Consider the following 19916-nt stretch of genomic DNA (forward strand, 5'->3'; position numbering starts at 1 on the left):
CGGCCGTGCTTCTCAACATGCATGCAAGGACCCCCTGCATCAGCAACATCTGGGGATCTGTCTCGAATGCAGATTCCTGGGCTCACATGGAGATCCAGACATCAGAATCTCTGGGGGCAGGGTCCAGGAATATGCCTTTTTCACACACTTCCCTAGGGTACCCACTGGAACCACAGGGATTTTACAAGTGACAATGCCCCGAGTGAAAACAGGGAGGCCGCATGCCCAAATGCAACAGGGAGGAGAATTATAGTAGCAGTCAGAAGTCAGATCCTCTTCCTGCTTCTCTCCCTTTCGAAGCATGGGCGGCTAGGACGAAGGTGGACTAGTGCCCCATGCTGCCTGCCTGCCAGGGCTACTACAGAGCTCCATGGGAAAGACAAGAGCAGGGCAATGAGGAGGGGCTGTTTTATCACCCACTCCCACCCCTGAGCCCCTTGGCCTGCAACCCTGCCCCCAAGAGTTGCAAAGGGCTTTAAGCAAGGGTCCAAGGAACTGCCTCTTTCCCACCTGGGACTGAGGGTTTTTAGCCCCCTTCATTCCAACCTTGCCTTCAAGAGACGAGGACGCTCTGACTCATGGGATAGGCCAAAGTCTTAGCGAAACCTCAATGACAGCATTGTGTATTTACTATAAGCCCAGCTCCCATGCCATCTTGCAGGTGCAGAAACAGGCTCAGGGAGAAACAGGTAAACCCTTTGGTCCTCAGGTCCCTCTTCATTCTCACCTCAGGTACCCTCATCTTTTCCCTCAAGAAACTGTGCTTTCTGGAAGGACTCCTCTCCCCTCTCCCCGGAGAAGGGATTTAGGCTTTAGGCAGCAGGAGGGAAGAGTGAGATCCTTGCATGTGCTCCAGGCCCTGTCTCAGTCAGGTGGCAGCAAGGCCTCCCGCCCCACCTGACAAGGCCCCACCCTGTCTCCCTGGGAAAGGGTCTGATGCGCTTCTAGGGCTTCGGAACCTTGGGGGATACAGGCAGAAGCACCTGCTGGTCTATAAGATGCCTCTATGCAAATTTTAAAAAGGCACCCCTTTTCCAGGCAGAGGGAGATCCCCTGGCTCACTGCTTGGTGAGCAGAGCGGAGGCTGGCACTCTCGCTCTCTGCAGAGCCATCCCTGAAACCAGGCCCACCAGCAGGGGAGAAGGGAGCAGCACACACCCAGGCCTGAGCCTGTGCCCCCGGAACATTGCAGCTGGGCACAGTGGGGGAGTAGGGTGCAGGCTGGCCTAGGGAATACACACGGTGGGCACTGGGTGGCTGGGGGATGACCCCAAGCACTTCTTCAAGAAGCAGATCTACTCTTGGATGAGTTTTCTCTGTCAAGATAGCTTCTGGCTCCTTCCTCCAAATCCCCCCTATCCCCGGGTTAAATGAGAGCAGCAAGAGGAAGACATGGAATCCGGGATTCAGCCACAAGAAAGAAATAAGAAATGTGAGGACCCTTTGCAGGGGCTGAAAGCAGTCTTGAATTGGTGCGCAGAAGAAAGGCTTTCTGGGTAACAGGTGCAGGTTGGGGGATGATGCGGGGAGCACAATAGCGCCTCCTAGGCTTAGACGTTGATAAAACAGGAGCAGAGGGACCAGCCTCCCCTTCACTCATCCAGCCTTACACCCTCAAACTCCATGGGCATGGAGCATGGTGGGTCAGAGCCTGCCTCCTCCCCAGGAGGGGGGTCTACACGTGAACCTCCTGACCAGACGCAGTAACCAATACCTCCGATATCTCTGGGGGACCTGGGCTCACAGGCAAACTGGCTGTGCTTTCCCTGGGGCTGGCTTCATTTTGGCGGGAGGTTCCCAGCTACCCTAAAAGAACAGGTACGAGGCCCGTAGGGTAGAGCATGAGGTGGTGGACAACATGACTAAATGTCAGTCCCTTAAATGTTGACTGCGCGCGCTCTGGGCCAGCCCTCAGGTAAGGAAGCAAGCCTGAAATACACAAGCTGTGTGAAGTTGAGTTCCAGAACTTCCTCTCAGCCCAAGAACCTTCTCAATTTCCTCCACTCTAAAACATCCCTCACTGACCTGCATCTCCCTTAAGCCATTGCCATCTCTCTTCTCCCAGGAGAAGGTTTGGAACCCACTGGAATCTGCCGTGAGCCCCACCACAGCAGTGGGGCCGCTCACACCTTGGGTACCCATGACCCCTCCTTGTTGCCAGGTCTCATGGATAATGTCATGCGGTTTATCTTGGTGTGGCAGAGTGTAGTGTGTTGGGCATTTCCCTCCTCTTCAAGGCCCCCCGCTTTGGTCTGCAGGGTACCAGCGGCTCTGGGTTCTCCTCCCGCTTCCCTGGCTACACCTTCTCATTCACCTGGGCTTCCTTTTCCTCCGTCCCTGCCGACAGTGTTTCCCAGAGCTCTTCTCTCTCCTCCCATCCCTGGATGATCGTACCCTTGGCTGAAATTCCCACCAATACCCAGAAGGACGCCCCCTAAGTCCATGTATCCGGCTTAGAAACTTCCTCCTGCAGCAGCTCCGGCTTGGCAACCCCATCACTATCGCCTCTTCGGCTTGTCTTCTCCACTGCCGTGCTCCCTCCCAACACCTGGCCGCCAGTGATGATCAATTCCCAAGTCCTGCAAAGTGTAGTAGCCCTTTAATCTCTCTCCCGCTTGTCCCTTTGTCCATCTCCCTTCCACTCTCCGATTCAAACCCTTAACCTCACACAGCTGAGCTATGCCTCCTAAATGGTCTCCGAATTTCAGTCTTGCCCCTTCCTCCACACCCGGCTGTCAGGGTGATTTCTCTAAAAAGCCAATTTCGTCAGGCCCCTCTTCTGCTTAGAAGTCTCCGGGGGCTCCCCAATGGCTTCGGATCAGGACTCCAACTCCTCAGCAACATATTAGGGGCCTTTGTGACCTGGTCTTGCCAGGGTTCCCCAGACATCTCACCACCTCCCCTGCCAGAGTGGACAGACACATGATGCTGGCTCCCGCCTCTGTCCCCTGTGCATTCTGTGACCGCTGCCTGAGGTCCTTCCAGCTCACCCCTCTGGAGGCTCACATGTTTGCAGGCAGATTGCTTCCATGACTGCCTTAACCTTGAACTTCAGCTCCTTCCCCAGGTCTCTCACGTTTGCTCAGCTGCTTCCCAGCCGACTATAAACACCCTGAAGCTGGGCCTGCACAGTGGCACCGGATTTTTATCTCTGCACAGCATCTTGGGCGCCTGGCTGAGGCGTGCAAAGACGAAGGGCTCCTGGCAGTGGTGGAAAAGCAGCAAGGGGTCAAGGCAGGCTTGCTCCAGTGCCAGCCCCAGGGGGGCACACGGCATGGGCTGAGGATGGCAGCATCGGACCTTCTGAACCAAGCCTGATCTCTTGAGGAGTCCAGTGTTCTGGGCTCTTACCCATTTCTTCCTGTTTAGTCTTTTTAGGGTACTTTCATAATCCTATTAGGCTTTTCCTGAGGTGGTGGGGCAGCCGCTGTTCACATTATGGATGGGACAAGTGAAGTCAGAAGCGTTAGGATGTGCAGAGGCTCTCTCAGCTGGCGGTAAGGCTGGCCTGGAGCCCCGATTTCCCTCCACCTCTCTGAAACATGGAAAGGGAGACAGGGAAAAGTCTCTCCCCGAAGTGCAAGCAGTGGCTCCACCTCAGGTGGGGTCAAGAAGGCAGCCCAGCCCCTAGGACAGGTCCAGTTTCCTTAGGTCAAAGATGGGGAAGCCAAGGCACAGAGAGTGCCGGTGACTTGCCCCAGGACATACTGCAACTCTGTGGCCAAACTGGCTCCCTCTTGCTGAGGCCTCATGAGACACTGAGGGGACGCAAATGCATCATCTCTCAGAGTGTAAAGCCCAGCACTGCCCTCTTGCCTTCTGTGATGACTGAGGCTCACCCGGGGAGGAAGCAGCAGGTGGGAGAGGGACCCCCTCATGAGTCCAGAATCTTGGGGTGGCTGCTGATTTGGAAAGAGGAGGCCCTGGCTCAGTTTGGTTTGGCAATGGCCTTCTCTTGGCACACGGCAGCAGGCCAAGCTCCCTCGAGACTGAGAGGCTGCATCGGAGAGGAGGTGGCCCTCACACCTGGTGGTGAAAGAAGCCGTGATCAACCGGCAAGTGGAAAAACAAAATGTGGCCTCTCCATCCAATGGAATCGTATTCCACATAAGAAAAAATGACTCACTAACCCACGCAACAACGCGGGTAAACCTGAAAATGTTATGTTGATGCAAAAGATCACGTATCATATGATGGCATTTATGTGAAATACCCACTTAGACCATTTAGGACTAGTTAGGTTCATAGACATAGAAAGCAGATCACTGGTAGGAAGGGGTTGGGTCAAGGGGGAATGGGGAGTGCCTGTGTCATGGGTTCAGGCCTCTACTGAGAGGAGGAAAACGCTTTGGCACCTGAAAGAGGTGATGGACAACACTGTATGCACTAAATGCCACTGGATGGTATAGTTTCAGAGTTATGTTATGAAAATTTCACCTCAATAAAATAATAAGAGGAGGAAGAGGAGGAAGCAGCATTGAGGCTCCTATCTAGAGGGCCAGCCATGGGTCAGCTTTCTCCTCTTCCAGGAAAAGAGCTGGGCCTCTCCAAATCCCCCCACACCCAGCAGTAGGGGACAGGGCCAACACCTCCTGGCCTGCACGAGAATCCTGCTGCAGGGTGGCCCAGTCTGGCCAGGCCCCAACCCTGTGTAGTCTCAGGAAGAGAAGCAGCTGGGCTCCCTGGTTCTAAGTGGCTGGCTGGTCCTGGTGTCAGCCAAGGGTGGGGTTGCCTGTGCTTTGCGAACAGCATTTGTACAATTCTCCATCTGGATTCCAAAAGCTCTGCTCATTCTTGGGTGCTACAGAGCCATCTGGAAGTACAGTGACTATCAGGGCCCAGGAAACTGAGGGCACCTGCTTTCACCTTGGGCCCCTATAGGGACCCCGCACAGCCCGCTTGACTGAGGGATACTCACTCTCACCACTCTGAGAAGCATTTGTCTCACCGGCAAGTAGCACAGCCTGTTTGAACAGATGACCTCAAACTGAGCCCAGACCAGCCTCATGCTTCTCTTCTTTGGGTCTTGATGTGTCCCCTGGGGCCCACAGAGCACAGGGTGACCCATCTGCCCTGAAGCAGCCCTCAAAGCACTGAGATGGGCAAAGGATGGGGATGGAGCCTGCTTCTGGCCCCACCTGCCCTTCCTGAAGACCCTGGGCAGCTTTTCACTCCTCTCCAGTTTCCCAACTTGTAAAATCTCACACCCACATTCTGGGTTGCCCTAAAGCTTAGTTGAGACAAGGGCAGGAATACTGCTCAGGACTAGTAGAATCTGTGAATGAACACCCATTTGTTCAGTCCAGCCAGACTTGGAGTCTTGGAATGACCCCCACCCTCGGCCTACAGTCACGTCTCTGGGTATTTCCTGAGGAAAACAGGGCCAGCCTTAAAGGGGTGACATTCAATTCACATTAGACAAGGTGGGCATTCCAGTCACGCTGGGTCAGGGGTCAGAGGCTTTGCAGGGCTGGATTTCTTCTTTCTCAGCTCCTGGCCCTGGCCCTTCCCCCAGATTCTCAGCCCCCTCACAACCTGCTGGCACCAGGGCCACAGAGGGATGCAGTGGTGACAGCCCAGATTAGGAGCCCAGAGGCCTGGGCCCAGAATTGGCAGGCTGCTCCCCTTGTCTGTATCGTTTGAAAAAGGCCACTACCGGCATTTTCAGTACTGAAAATGCTCTACTGAGGGACATTTGCCTCCCCTGGCCCTTCTCACTGAGGTGACCCAGTCACTGAGGAGCACGAACACTCGTGCACAACTCCAAACCCCTGGGGAACAGGGGTGGGGGGGACCTCTTTGAGGCTTTTCTAGCCCCTTCTGCTGCTTGGTTCTTCGGGGCACTCCACAACCTGCGACAACCCAGGCTCACGAGTTGGGCAGACTAATCCAAAGATCGCCGTGTAGCAGCCCCTGTGTTCACGCTGGGCAGGGTGCCGTTACTCCCCGTTACTCCTCTGATACTACCCCGTTATGGCTCCACCCGACCTGGTCTTAGGTCTTCGACAAGGCCAAGGTCAGGGGCACAGTCATTCACTCCCACCCCTGCTGAGCCAGTGGGAGGCCCCAGCTCCTCCCACTCTGGCTGTGTGTCTGGAAGTGGGTGGGAGTTTGAGGCTGAGATTCCTCTGCACAGGGCCTTGTCTGTCTCAGGTGGCTTGTCTCTGGCAGTGACAGGAAGGGAATGCCAAATTCACGCTGGGTAATAAATTCTGCAAAGCCAATAAAACCAAAGCAGAGGGATACAGAGGGAAGAACCGCAGCAACTGATTAAACATTTTTGTTGGCAGTCACAGACACATGACATATTTTCCAAGGTTTGCATCAAGGAGACATCTGGCCATGGCCCGTGTGTTTGTGGGAGGGGATCATGGGAGTGGAGGCAAGGGAGCCGAGGAGGGCAAGACCCTCCAAAGGGCAGTAGGTGGGGAAGCAGGCACTGGTTAGGGGCTGCGGAGTCACCTCCAGGGCAATGGTCTCAGCGAGCTGGTGGGGACGCTCCCCGGGAGGGGCAGTGTTGGGATCTGCCCCCACAGCTGGAGCTTCAGGCCCAGGTTTGTCTGCCAACTCCGTGGGCTGCAGGAGTTGAGGCCTGGGAAGGGAATGTTCTGTGCTTGGAATGCCTGTGGCCCAGCCCCACCACACCCCACACCCAGACGCAGGATTCTGGACTGATCTTTGAAGGATATTGAGGGCCATTATATAGGACCAGAGCTGGCCCACAAGAGGACCTTGGGACTCTTAACTCTTTGGGTTTCCTGATCATGTCTCCAAATACTCTGCATTTCCACACCTTCACTCATGAGGTTCCTCTCCCACAGCATCCTTCTTCCCTTCAAGGCACTGCTGTGCTCTGGGACCCAGAGCCCCTCATGCCCACAGGGTGGCAGCACCCATGTTGATGTGAGCCGTGTGTGTGTGTGTGTGTGTGTGTGTGTGTGTGTGTGTGTGTACGCACATGTGTGTGTGTGTGTGTGTGCGCGTGCATCTTCCCAACAGGCTCTTTGCATTTTTTTCTGCCATTCTCCCCATGCTTGCTGACCCTGCTGCAAGGCGCACTGGGGCCTCTGCCTGAGCTGATGTGGCCTGCGGCAGTGGAGGTAGGGTGCATGGGCGGGGAGGGACAGTGACCAGCTGACTCAGGCTAGTCTTTTGCTCTGTTGGGAAGAACTGGATTTCCACCTGAAATTCTCCCATCTTTCAATGACTCACCACTGCTCACAAGATAAAGCCCAGCCTTCCCAGCCACGCTGGGAGACCCTGCCTGCAGCAGTCCCAAGTCAACAGCACTGAAATGCAGGCCAGGGTGTCACGGTGACAGCCTGGGAATTGCTCGAAAGAAGGGTCACTCACCCCTGTGTAAAGGCAGAACACGGTGCTGCATGCTGGTTTCCTACACAGTTCAGTCTCACACTGGGCGACCGGCTGGCGCTAAAAGCCAGTGGCCCAAGAGTCCCCAGGGCTTTTTCCCTCTTACGTCACACACGGAGATCCCGACTTGGGCTTCATTGGCTGGCTCAAGCGATGGTAAAGGGTGTCCATGATCCCTGATCCCACCACTCCATTCATGGGCCCCTCTGCTCACACTCGGTCTAGCCAGACCCCATGGTCCTGCAGCCCCTGCTCAAGTCCACGGCCCAGGCCTGCGACTCCATCCTCTCTGCCCTCTGCGTGCCTGCGCCCCGAGGGGCAGCTTCCAAGCCGCTCTCTCCACCTGCAGGCCCCTGGGCATCAGCCCAGTCTCTGGCCTGCTCCTTACTGGACTCACGACCTTTTGCTCTCCCTCAGCCATGTCCTACTCAGTCTCACCTTCACACATGTCATCACCCACCCCACCCCTTACCTGGATGACACCTGCTCATCCTCTGGGATTCCATGCAGCGATCATGTGCTGGGGCCCAGGCCTCCCTGGAGGAATCCGCAGCTCCTCCAGTGCCACCTCCTCGCCCAGAGCCCTGCCCCCTGACTTGTTTCCCCCTCTTTGCCGCCTTGAGAGCCAGCAGAGGGCGGGACACTGGTAAATGTTTAGGGAAAGAGCTTGGTCTCCCCAGGGCAGGAGTTGCCCTAAAGAGGTCACAGGGCCCAAGTCTTTACCTACCTCTGAGAAGAACACAGAGAGAATGACCAGACTGATCCAGTGAATTATGCCGGCAAACTGGAATGCGCTGGAAACTGCAACGAACACAATAATGGGCCAATTTTAGGAGCAAGGAGTTAGGTGCATTGGTAGAGGGCCTTTATAGCATGGAGGCAGACCTCTGGGAGCCCAGGGCCTGCTCATGTGAACATTTAGATCTGGACAGAATCAGGGCAGAGAACATCAAGGGCAGCTTAAAATGGTGTCTGGTGGAGGTGGTGGGAAGACGGAGGGACAGTGGTGCTGTTCCTTCCTCTATCTGAGAGGCTGCCTCTGTCTCCCCCACAGGCTGCCTCCCAGAATTCCAGCTCAGTCGCATCAGCCTTAGTGGGCTTCGACCTATAGCCATCCTCCCAGAAAGAAGCCCTCCAGAGAGGGGCTTACGAAGCCCTTCGCGGCTCTCAGAGTTGGGTAGACAGCTTCAGTCACGTCTAGATGAGCTTTCAGAAACCGCTACCACAGTTCACATCCAAAGCTCCAGGCACTGTTAGTGGGCTTCAAGGCAAGCTTACTTTGACTTTTCATTGGGAAAACTCTGAGTGTAGAGATGGCCATGTCAACCAGGGAGTTTGGGGGATGAGGCCAGAGCCAGGCCTGCTATGGGGTACGTCACCTCCTGAACGTGGTAGCACAAGCAGCCGGGGTCTGCTATCCTTCCAAGTTGCTCCATTCGCCCTCCAGACTCCAGAGTGCAAGTGGGGAGAGCTGTCAGCCCCTGAAAGCTCCCACCCCACCTCTACCAGACAATCGTTGGAGTGAAGGTGCTATCTCTGAAAGACCCATTTAAAATATGGGAGCCATGACCAGCTTCTGGGCCTCAGCAGGGCATAGTTTATCAGGTAGTGAGGTCAAAAGCAGCGTGCTGGGGCCCAGGATGAGGGTCAGGTGGGCTCTGATGGAGAATGGATGGGTGGGGATGCTTCCCAGAAGGCAGGCCTGAAAGAGACATCGCAGGGCAGTGGGCAGGGCCAAAACAGGGTGCAGGAATGCTGCTGAAAATGCGCCTATATGCTGTTTCTCTCCTGGGCATGGGCCAGGCCTGCTTAGCATGCAGCCCTAGGGGCTAAAGGAAAATACCCAGGGACTCAGTGGGGAAGGCTGGTCTAAAAGAGAAGAACCCACAGTCTCCCCAAAGTGCTGAGATCAGTGAACCCTGGGGGTGGGCAGAAACCTGGTCCTGGAGCATGTCCGGGGGGTGAAGGAAAGGCTGCAAACCGGGTTCCAGGTGGGAGACCTCTGGGTCCCCTGGCGTTGGGCCAGTGTGACCCTTAGAGGATGAGGCCTGGAGGCATTGTAGGTTCTTTCCATCCCAGGCCACATGAGGACTAGTGGGAAGTGAGAGTCTGAGGTCTGTGTGACTCTGAAAAGACCTCCAGATGATTCTGAAAACATAAAATCTCTCCCCATTATTTCTCAAATGAATTCCTGTGCCTTTTTTTTACGGGTTGCTTTAGAAGAGCAATAAATCTCTGATTGTGCATTTTATGGAATTTAAGATGCCTTTTATGAGCTGCTATTGGATCTCCCACCAAAATCAATCTCCTGGATACTTAATTTTAAGCAAAATTCCAGTGTCGGCCAGGTTCTCAGTTCTACTCAATGCCTTGTCACAACCTGAGCAGCCGAGGGCCCCAAGTATAACCTACGACAGGGAAAGAAAGACTCTGTTATGTCCAAGACCTCATAAAAAGCAGACATATGGATGAGTGGGAGGGAAAGTATACAACATGGTTTAATTGAAGACAGGTTGAGTGTAAAACCAGTGCTGGTCACTTTATGCTGGAAGATGCTTTGATTGGAACCAAGGGGCCGCCAGCTGCACAAAACCCAACGAGGCTTATCAGACAAAAGCAATTCTGTACTCCCTGTCATCCTCTCTCAGGGAGTAGGGAAGGCTGATAGGGCGTGGAAGGAGCTCTGATGGACCCTGAAAACAGAGGCTTCAGTAAAAGAACTGGGGGTGTTTGAGAAAACAAGTCGAAGATAACTTAATGGGTTTGGGGGTGACTGGATCTATAGTCCTAGATTTTGCCAATGGCAGAATCTTGGGGGCCAATAATTTCATCTCTTTTTTATTTGCACTTCAATAATCCCCTTCCTGAATCGGGGAAATATGGAGATCCAGGAGCTCTACCAGAAACCACTCACTCATCTAAAGGCAAGAGTGAAGACTCCTGGCTCTCCCCACTGGTGCACTAAAATAGGGGTCTGCAAGGGCCAGAGGCAGGAAGTGCCCCTGCCCCAACAGCCGAGTTGCCACAGGACATCCAGAAGCACAGAAGGACAGAAGAGGTAGCAGATGAGCCATCGACTGCCACATGCATCAGGCTCCCATAAACACAAAACTAGAACGAACACCAAGAGACCTAGGGTGGGAAGGAAACTGGCCGGGCCACTGAATGGCCTGATGGCCTGAAGTCCCTTACCTAGGGAAAGTCTCTAACTTCTCCAAATATTAATTCCCTTGCCTATAAGATGAGATAAAATCAGTCATGTCCACCTCACGGGGTTGCTGCTAGGATCAAATGTATGGAAAAGTGCTTTCAAGGTGATCACAGACATGAGTAACTTGGCCAACTTACGGCTGGATAAAAATACAAGCGCTCCTATCATCACTGTGGTTACTGTTACTAGCAGTTACTACAAAGTGATCGCCTTCACACACGAGAACTCTCTGTAAGCTACAGAAAAGTCCAACCTGGAAAATTCCAAATGGGAAGAATTAAAAAAAAAAAAAAAGTGCACACAGGGGTCCCCAACATTTTTGATCTCATCAGTTTCTGATCATGGAATGCTGGGGTGGGGGAGGCTGGAGAGGCCACATTGGGGCGAAGGGGCAAAGGGAGACTGGGGGTGACGGGGAGAGAAGCTGCCAGATTTCCTCCCTGGGCAGTAATCCCCATGAGCCATGGGGCCAGGGGCGTGACAGTGGCACTGGGCTTCGGGGCAGATTGCACTGCTGGTTGGGGACCCCTGATGGATGCACATTGAATATTGACATCATATGTATTTGCATATGTATCTCTCTTGCTACTCACACTGGAGAAGCTTTATATCTATTAGAAGTTCCAGAGTCAGGAGAATCACCACCAATATTACACAGGCTACCAGGAAACTGTTGAGACTTGCACTGAGCAAAAATACCTGCCACACGGCTGCTCTCTTCCCACAGCACGGCTTCAGCCAGGTAGACCTGTGGGGACAAAAGCAGGAGAGGAGGCGGGACGGGGGTGAGATCCCAGCCACAGCCCTGGTCTCAGACCCACCCGGGCTCTACGTTTCCCAGAAAAACGCAACCTTATGCAAGAGGCCACTGGGAAGAATCACAAAGAGCAAAACCAACTCCTGAGGAGATGGAGCTAGGTGTACAGGCTGACCCGGGCGGCTCACAGCAGCAGTCTGTGTTCGGTCTCCTCATCTTTATAACGGGTGTGAAACCCACATCTCACAGACTCCTTGTAATCCCTGGGGGAGATCACGGAGGTCAGCGGACAGCCTGGCTCGGTGTCAGAACTGCACGAAAACGAGCAGTTAAGTACGTCTGTGTGTGGTCCCAGAGTCTAGCATGGGCTCTGCATTTAGGCAGCCCTCAGCTCACCTCTAATAAATGCTCAATAAATTAATCAATGAATTTTCAGGGCTTTTCAGCTATACACACAAAGATTTGAACTAAACCTCTATTTCTCAAAGTGGGGTGTATGGAATCCTAGTTCCACAGAATGTTATTGGTTGCTACTCGATAATTTCTATGGATGGACATGTCAACCCAAATTGGAGTCAAAGTCAAATGGATATTTTAATAGGCAGGACATTTCAGTGCCTTTAATATGTTATTATGCATCGTCATGCTCAAAAGGGATCACAGTATCAGTGCTTTCCAAACTCGTTGGACCACGGCAACATCTTGTCATCGAGCATTTGGTGGGACTAGGGCTTCATGGATAATCTTTTGGGAAACCCTGACAGGTGGAGATGAAGCCACCAAGGGTGGAATTTTCCCTGAGTAGGGCTGGAAGTGGGAAGGGAGGGGCAGAACCTCAGCGCTGGTAGGTCCCTTGGGGCATTTGAAGTACTCCCTTCAGGAACACAAGATCCTGGGAAAGAAGGGTGTCTCTAGGGGGATGGGAGTGCTGAGGCCAAACCTCACTACCTTGCTGAGGAAGAATTAGGCATCCTGAAGGAGCAGAGAGCACTAGGCAGGGAACTCTCACTTCTGGCTCCACCTTCAGACACCCAGGACTTTGTGTGAAGGTATCTTTGCATTCCAGGCCTCAGTCACCCATTTGTAAAACTCCTTAACTCCTAGGTTATTGAAAGTTAAATGAGGGAATGTATCTGACCTATAAAGCACCATGTTGATGTTGTTGTTATTTGATGGCCCAAACACTTGGCTGTCGCCCTCCTCTCCATCCAGGGGGAGCATCTGCTGAAGGGGGTCAGCCCCCACCCCCACCTTGAGGATCCCAAGGTGTCACTGGAAGAGGGAATTCTGAGATGCTCCCTTCTCTGCAAAGGAATACTGAGAGTGCTTTGAGGCCGAGTTTCTTACTCATGATCCCTCTAGGGAAAGCTTGAAGGAGATCCCAGCTGTTGGAAAGTGGTACAAAGACCCCAAACTGATATCACACGGAGCTCAGGAGGGCTGCCCGAGAAAATACAGAACATCCAATTATATCTCAGGTAAACAACGAACAATTTTCTAGTATAAGTACGTCCCAAACACTGCACAGGATATAGTCATACTAAAAAAGTATTCATTGTTTATCTGAAAGTCAACTGAAACTGGGTGTCCTATGTTCAGAGCAGAGGGGTATGGAGGGGTCTGGGGAGGGTGGCTGTGATTTCATCAGAGGGATGTGTGAGAACCTGAGTTACAGGTGAGAAGCCAGAGCCAGTGAAGGAAAGGCCAGCAAGGAAGGACGAGGGTGCTGAAGCCTCCACCTCACAGCTCAGAGGCTCAGAGGCCCAGAGGCCCAGAGAAGCCTAGAGGCTGCTGCCCACTGGTGCTACCAGTCATGTTATTTTTGCATATGAAAGACGCTTTGAATTGTAAGATCTCTCTGGCCTCTGTTACTCAGCTGACTTCTGACCCATCTGCACGGCTCCCCAACTCCCCCTTCTCGTTTTCCCACAGTGTGATATTCCCGCCCCAACTTCCCAGTGGCCCTGTTTTAATCCTTCACACCTTTCACAGCGCTCTCCTGCCAGCCTGCAGCTGCCTCAGCACTTGTCCTCCTGCCCTCCTGTCAACTTCTCCCAGATCACGCATCACCGCAAGCACCGTGCTTGCCAGCTCCCAAATGAGCCTCCGCTCCACTCCACATCCTCTCGGAAACCCAGTCCGATTATCTATGGCCCTGAAAACTGAGGTCGTTTCATTGTCATCTGAAATGTGAGGCAAGCACGTCCTACAATCATAACTAAAAAGCGGAGCTGAGAAGGCCGTGTGCCTGGGCCGCTGTCACCCTGAGCAGCCAGCAGGAGGACCGCCCACACATTTGGTGCAAGGAGCTGAGGCGTTCGTTTGCCTCCGTGCCTTGTGCACCTCAGGAGAACGATGCGCCCCTCAGAGTATGTTCCTTCTAACCTCAACAACAAGGTCCCAAAGAAAGAAGAGGATGAGGGGCATCAGGGTGGCTCAGTCGGTTGAGCCTCTGCCTTCGGCTCAGTTCATGATCTCCGAGTCCTGGAATCGAGCCCCACGTCAGTGGGAAGCCTGCTTCTCTCTCTCCCTCTCCTTCTGTATGTGCTTTCTCTCTCTCTCTACCTCTCACTCTTTCAGTCATTTTATGTTGCTACTTAAAATGCTGAAATGCTGATTTTTATTTTCTTGTTTGGCTATAAAAACTTCCTAGCAAACCAGGGGTTGGTTACTGGGAAGCTGTAGGTGCAAGTGGGGTGGCTGAGAGTGGGGACTCATGTCTGGAGTTTCCCGTGGGGGGCAATGGCCTGGCCCTGATGCCGCAGTGCTCCTCGGCCTCGGTGAGCAGCCAGGGAGGGGACCAGGCACGCGGCAGGATTCGGAAACCAGGCAGGGGAAGGTCCGGAAGTCACAGGAATGCCAGGTACCCAGCAGGTGCTTGGGAGGCACCGTAATCAGGCAGCAACCCTTGGGCAGTTTACATCTCAGTGGGTGAAGGAGTCAAACAACAAACATCACACATTTGTAGATTATGTGGCGGAATACAGGTGGTAGGTATTGGGGGGGAATGGGGCATCCAGGGTGACCTTTTAAATAAGGTGGTCAGGGTAGGCCACACTGAGAAAGCGACATTTGAGAAAGAGTTGAAGGGAGTGTGGCCTGGCCTATCTGTGGACGTGGGGGAGCGTACACTACATAGCGACTATTCATGGTAAAATTCTGCTCCGGCCCAAAGAGCCTCCGACACAATAAACACGAGAAGAACAGGAGCCAGGAGCTGGGCTGGGAGGAGATAGGGCTTTCCCCTTCAGGGCTGATTGCAGTTTGCCAAACCCCACGAGGTCAGCTGCTGCAGCATTTCTACGGCCCTGGGGACAAGAGGCACAGTTCCCAAAGAACCCCAAGGCAGCGGTAAATGGAGCCTGTGCCCCACTGCGCTGGTCCTGTGCCATCCACGCCAGCTCCACTGCCCCTCATGCCTGCCCCAGCTTTGCTTTCAATTACCAGCCCTCAACCATGCCCACTGGGGAGTGACCTCAGGCAGCCCCCATTCTGCACAAGGTCAAGAGGTTCTATTTGCATCGTGGTAGATGTTGACCCCAGGACCCCAGGGCAACATACGGAGGGGTGGACTGAACGTCTAAAGAGGAGTGGCTGCCCTGGGGCTGGAAAACTGCAGCCTGCATTGCGGTTAGTGGTTCTCCACACGGGCTGCATCCTAGGATCACCAAGAAAGCTTTTAAGAGTTCCAGTGCCCAGGCCACACCAGACCATTTCAACCACAACCTCTAGAGTAGGACCCAGGCCTCAGTATTTTTTGATCTTCAAAGGTGATTCCAGTGTGTGGCTGAGATTGAGAACCACTGTTCTAGGTCCTTGACACCAAGTGGTCTCCATGGACCAGAAGTGTTAGCATCACCTGGGATCTGGTTAGAAATGCAGAATCGTGGGCCTGCTCTGTGCCCACTGAATAAGAGTCTGATTTCGGTGAGATGGCAAGTGAGTTGGGGGAAAACTGCTTTGCGAGAGGTGGCATGTATTTCAGGAGACGGATGGAGCACGGCAAAGGGCGGCTGGGAGCAAGAGCTACGATCCAGTGAAGGCAAGCAGGTGTCGGCCCAGCCGGTAGGGGAGTGGTGAGGCAGGGAGGCCTGGGGGGGGGGGGTGGCGACTCAGGGACGCTCACTGAGACTGAGTGTGTGCTTCTGTGGGGGTGTCGAGGGCTTCCTTAGCCAGAGATACGAGGCTGAAGTCAGAATCCAAGTAGGCTCTTGGCCTCTAGCTCCTGGAAGAGCAGCACCATGAACCCCAAGGCTCCAGGACAGAGGCTGGGCTGAAGCAGCAGACTTTCTGGCTGAGGGACTGTTTGGAAATCCCAAGCTGCTAATAAAATTCCTGTGAAATTCAAATGATTCAGACATTCCTGAGAGACTGTGTTTTAGCAGAAAAATAGAACGTGTCCAGTTTCAAAATATCCCTGCATGGTTAAATAATGACTCAAGGAGCTTAATGGGCCAGAAGGGAAATCAGCATTGACTTGTTAATTAGAGAAGATACTTCAGCATCCAGCCCAATCAAGGCCCTGGACCTGTATCTCAGGATGGTGTTATCCCTGGAATTGTCACCAGAGGGCAGGCGTCTATCAATTTCATAGCTTGCTGCAGCGAAAGCAAGGGGCCCGCTCCAGGAGGCCTACTTGGGCTGCCAAAGTCTGTAAATACCAACAGCCAGATGGCATCTCCTGGCAGGTAGGCAGGTGTTCTACTGCAAGGTTCTACTAGTTCCTGAGGCCTCAGAGAAATCCTGGGGTGGGAGCGGGGGTTCTGGGTACCTTTACTGCTTCTGCTTTATATTCTTAGGTCTTGATAAACATTTGAAAGAATAACTTCTAAAAAATCAGAAAGAACTTTGGCGAATTTCCAATGAATCCTGCGTGCGAGGTAAGGCCGTGGGAGTGGCCCGGAAGCAGGCAGCTCCAGGTCACTGCTCCAGCAGGAAGCATTCCCAAGCCTGGCACTGAAACAGCCCCTTTCTGAAAGGTGAAGCAGAAGCATGCAGTGCCAGCATAGCAGACGCTGTTTGCTCCTGTGGCCTCTCCCACCCCAGCAATCCACTGAGCAATCGGGCCATTGTGGCCACCAGGCTGGCATGGCTGGGAAGACGCACGATAGGGGAAGGGGGGCGGTGGCGAGAGTCTGGGTAATGTGGGGACTTTCAAGTTGTCCGAAAAGGTGTTCACAGGCAGTGGAGAGTCATGGCATCCTGGGAGGAGGCAGCAGACGACAGAAAAGCTTATTTCCCTGTAGCCAGCCAGACCAGATGGCCCTGTCAGTCCTACATTGTGATTTTCATCGATTAAGTGCCCTAAGAAAGGAAGGGCTGCAGAGCTCTCTAACGGAACAAAAACTGTGGCCCTGTGCCTGAAAAATGCAGAAAACCACAACACTGGGCATCACATTCTAAGGGGTGCATGGACCTTCTGAATCTCACTGAGGGGTCATCGAAGGCCACCTGGGCTCCAGGTTCAAACTCCAGGACTGGGCAATCTGAGACCCCCTCCTAGCCCCAAGGGCTCCAATTCTGTGATGCTTAACACCTGTGGCCTGGATCCTGCAGACTTGGTGGTGGTGTCAAGGGTCAACAGAACAGCCCATGGCGCCACTTGACTTTTCTTTACTGCATTTGTTCCAGATGATTAAAACGTTGTCAAAGCCATGAGGCAGACTTAATCCAACTTCTGGCATTGACCTAGGCTTTATTTTTATTGATTTAACAAACACTTAGATGGCATTTACTATGAAACAGGAATTCTCTGAGCACTTTACAAATGTTAACTCATCCAGTTGCTTTAGAAGACAGTTCCTTCAATTTTATTCTCTGTTAACAAATGGTGGGGGAAAGCCAGACTTTTCCATCAGTTGGGTCTGGGTGCCAACTGGAGTCTCCAAGTCACAGTCCCACAACTGACTGAACTCTGAGCGTAATCTTTGAGTCTTAATTTCCTGATCTCCAAAACAGGAGTATTATCTACCTTTGCAGGGTTGTTGTTCTAAAATATTGAAAATAACATACGTAAAGCACATAACATACTGCTTACTTCATGTCTACTATATGTATCTACTATGATGATGACTTAGGTATGTCGCATTAGAAAAGGGATTAATTATCTAAACAAGGGAAGTCTCAACATTCATTCCATTCCAGGCAAGTTATTATGCGCCCCCTAAATGCCAGGCACTGTATTTGGTGGTGAGCACATGACAGTGGACAGGGCTTTCATCCTCACAGAGCCTGAAGCCTTGTAAATGAATTCTGACTAAGCCATGAGCTCCTAGTCCTAGGCCACTCTGAAAAGCAAAACAAATAAAGGGAGAAAAAATAGGAGAGGGAAATGAGCTCACATGCATAGGACTTCTCCAAAGAGACAAATATCCACTCGTGAGAACCATCAACCCAACGCCCACAGGGACACCCTTTTGCTAAATACCTGAAAGGGTTGGTGGGGCTCCTTTCTCTCCCAGGAAGAACCAGAACAATGGGAAAAGTGCCATCAGGCATCCTCCTTGTTCCTGCATCCAATTCCAGAAGGCAAGCCACAGCAGTGCACTCAGACCCAGAAATACGAGCACATAAGTGCACATCATGTAACAGGAACGCTCAGGCTGGAGGTGAGAGATGACCCTCCCAGCCATTTGGGGAACTAAAGAAATTGGCTTCCATACTGGCAGCTTCAGTTATGCCATCAGAGCTAAAGGTTAGCCCCACTGCCTTGGGGAAGAGAGCAGGAGGAGGGCTGCGTGCAGCAGGGGTCAGGGAGTCTGACATTTGCTTGTCCCAGAATCTCAGGTTTCTTGCATCCTAGGAAATGCCAACTCTGGGAAAGACAGCATGGTGTGGCGGTACGACTCCGGGCTGGGAGCTAGGAGCTGTCACCTACCTTGGTGAGTCACAAAACTCCCCTCTGGGGACACGAAAGCACACACATACTACAGACTAGCTGCTCCTACTTGGCGAGGGGGGGCCCCAGGGCATTGTCCACGCACATCTGAAGGGTCACACCCGACTTGTTAGGGAGTGGGGTGCTGTTAGACAGTGGCTCTAATGCTCCCTCCCACTTCAGGAGTCCTCGATTTGCAGAATTGGCCACAAGCCTGAAAACCTCCTTTGCCACGCTTTGCAGTGGGGATTCGTGGATTAGGCCAGTTTCCTAACCTACTGTTTTCCACTTTTCTGTCCTGCTCTCTGGTTCTGAGCTCTGGTCTGGCCAATCCCGAGGCAGCCACGCTCCCCCTTCTCCTATTTGGCCCAAGTGTGGATTCCAGGTGCCTCCACAGGTGACTGAGGACCCCCAAACACCATAAATTCAGCCCACTTGCAACTGGGGACTTGTCCTTGGTTTTACATTTTCTTCCGCTATTTCAGGCAACACTCACGCGCCCCCGGAAGGTGGTCAGAGGCGCTCTGCCGCCACCTAGTGGTAGCCTGCGGCCGTACACCCTGCACCTGCGGGTCACGGTGGAAGGGCGGTTTATTTTGCTGAGAAAGAATAAATCTGTGAATTTATTGCCTTCTTGATCAAAGAAAAATCTTTGAGATTCTTGAACTACAGAGAAGAAGCTAACCTGTGCTTACCAGGACATTTTTTTTTTACCTTAATTAAATCTTTATTGCCTGTTGGGGGTATCAAGAAGCCTCCTGGAAGCCTTAGCCTATTGAAAATACAGTCCCAGTTCACAGGGACTGCTTGGGGTCTGGCCGGTACACCACAGGAAGGAGTGGCATTTTATTGTAGACAAATCTTACTGACATCAAGAAAATGGAATTCTGAAGCTCCTTTTGAACTTGTTTCTCCTTGGGGGAAAAATGCAAAAGACTGTGCCAGTCAAGTGAAGATACAGAACTTTTAGATGCACTTGCAAGGTCATGGCAGGGATGCACCTGCCTTTTAACCCTGAGCCCAAAAGGCTTTTCCTCCTTCCTCTTTTCTTTCTTTCTTCCTTTTTTTTTTTTAATATTTTATTTTCTTGACAGAGACAGCACGAGTCGGGGGAAGGACAGAGGGCGAGGAAGAAGCAGACTCCCCATCGAGCAAGGAGCCCGATGTTGGACTCGATCCCAGCACCCCAGGATCGAGACCTGAGCCTAAGGCAGATGCTTAACTGACTGAGCCACCCAGGCGCCCCAGGCTTTTCCTTCTTCTAGGTGAAGTTGGCATATTCTGAAGCAAATCTGATTTATTTTTTCTAGGATGAATTTGTGGAGGGGTGTGGAATTAGCAGGGATGCTCAGACCACAGCCTTGCATTCTGGGGCATGAGAAACCTGGTCACTCCCTGTGGCTCATATTTGATCCCAGAGAGGTCTGGGGACCAGCCCCTAATTCTCCCCAAACAGAACTGGCTTCCCCTTCTCTTCATCCTTATCTTAACACAGTCCCATCCATTCACTCACTCACTTATTCATCCAACTCGTTCCTTCTTTCTATCAATAACCTCTCTGTTCCAGTCTCAAAGGATCTGATCCTTGCCCTGAGGGGAGCACATGGTCCAGTACAGGAAGCAGACTGGTGAGCAGACAGTAGATCCCAGTGTCACTCATGCTGAGATAAAGGGAGACAAAGGCTAGGGGTACATGAAGT

At 52.6% G+C, this 19916-nt stretch overlaps 1 protein-coding gene across 2 annotated transcripts in view; it reads right to left on the minus strand.

Annotated features, from left to right (window-relative positions):
* TMEM266 (transmembrane protein 266) overlaps positions 1-19916 on the minus strand; it is a 122590-nt gene that overhangs the window by 38207 nt on the left and 64467 nt on the right. For both annotated transcript variants that reach the window (XM_026489480.4, XM_044380434.2), the window contains 2 exons: positions 11176-11330; positions 8099-8172 (listed from right to left, as the gene is read on the minus strand). In XM_026489480.4, the coding sequence (XP_026345265.1) occupies positions 8099-8172; positions 11176-11330 (229 nt within the window). The remainder of the gene's footprint in view (positions 1-8098; positions 8173-11175; positions 11331-19916) is intronic.

The sequence above is a fragment of the Ursus arctos genome, unplaced genomic scaffold (assembly GCF_023065955.2).
Source record: "Ursus arctos isolate Adak ecotype North America unplaced genomic scaffold, UrsArc2.0 scaffold_28, whole genome shotgun sequence".
Lineage (NCBI taxonomy): Eukaryota > Metazoa > Chordata > Mammalia > Carnivora > Ursidae > Ursus > Ursus arctos.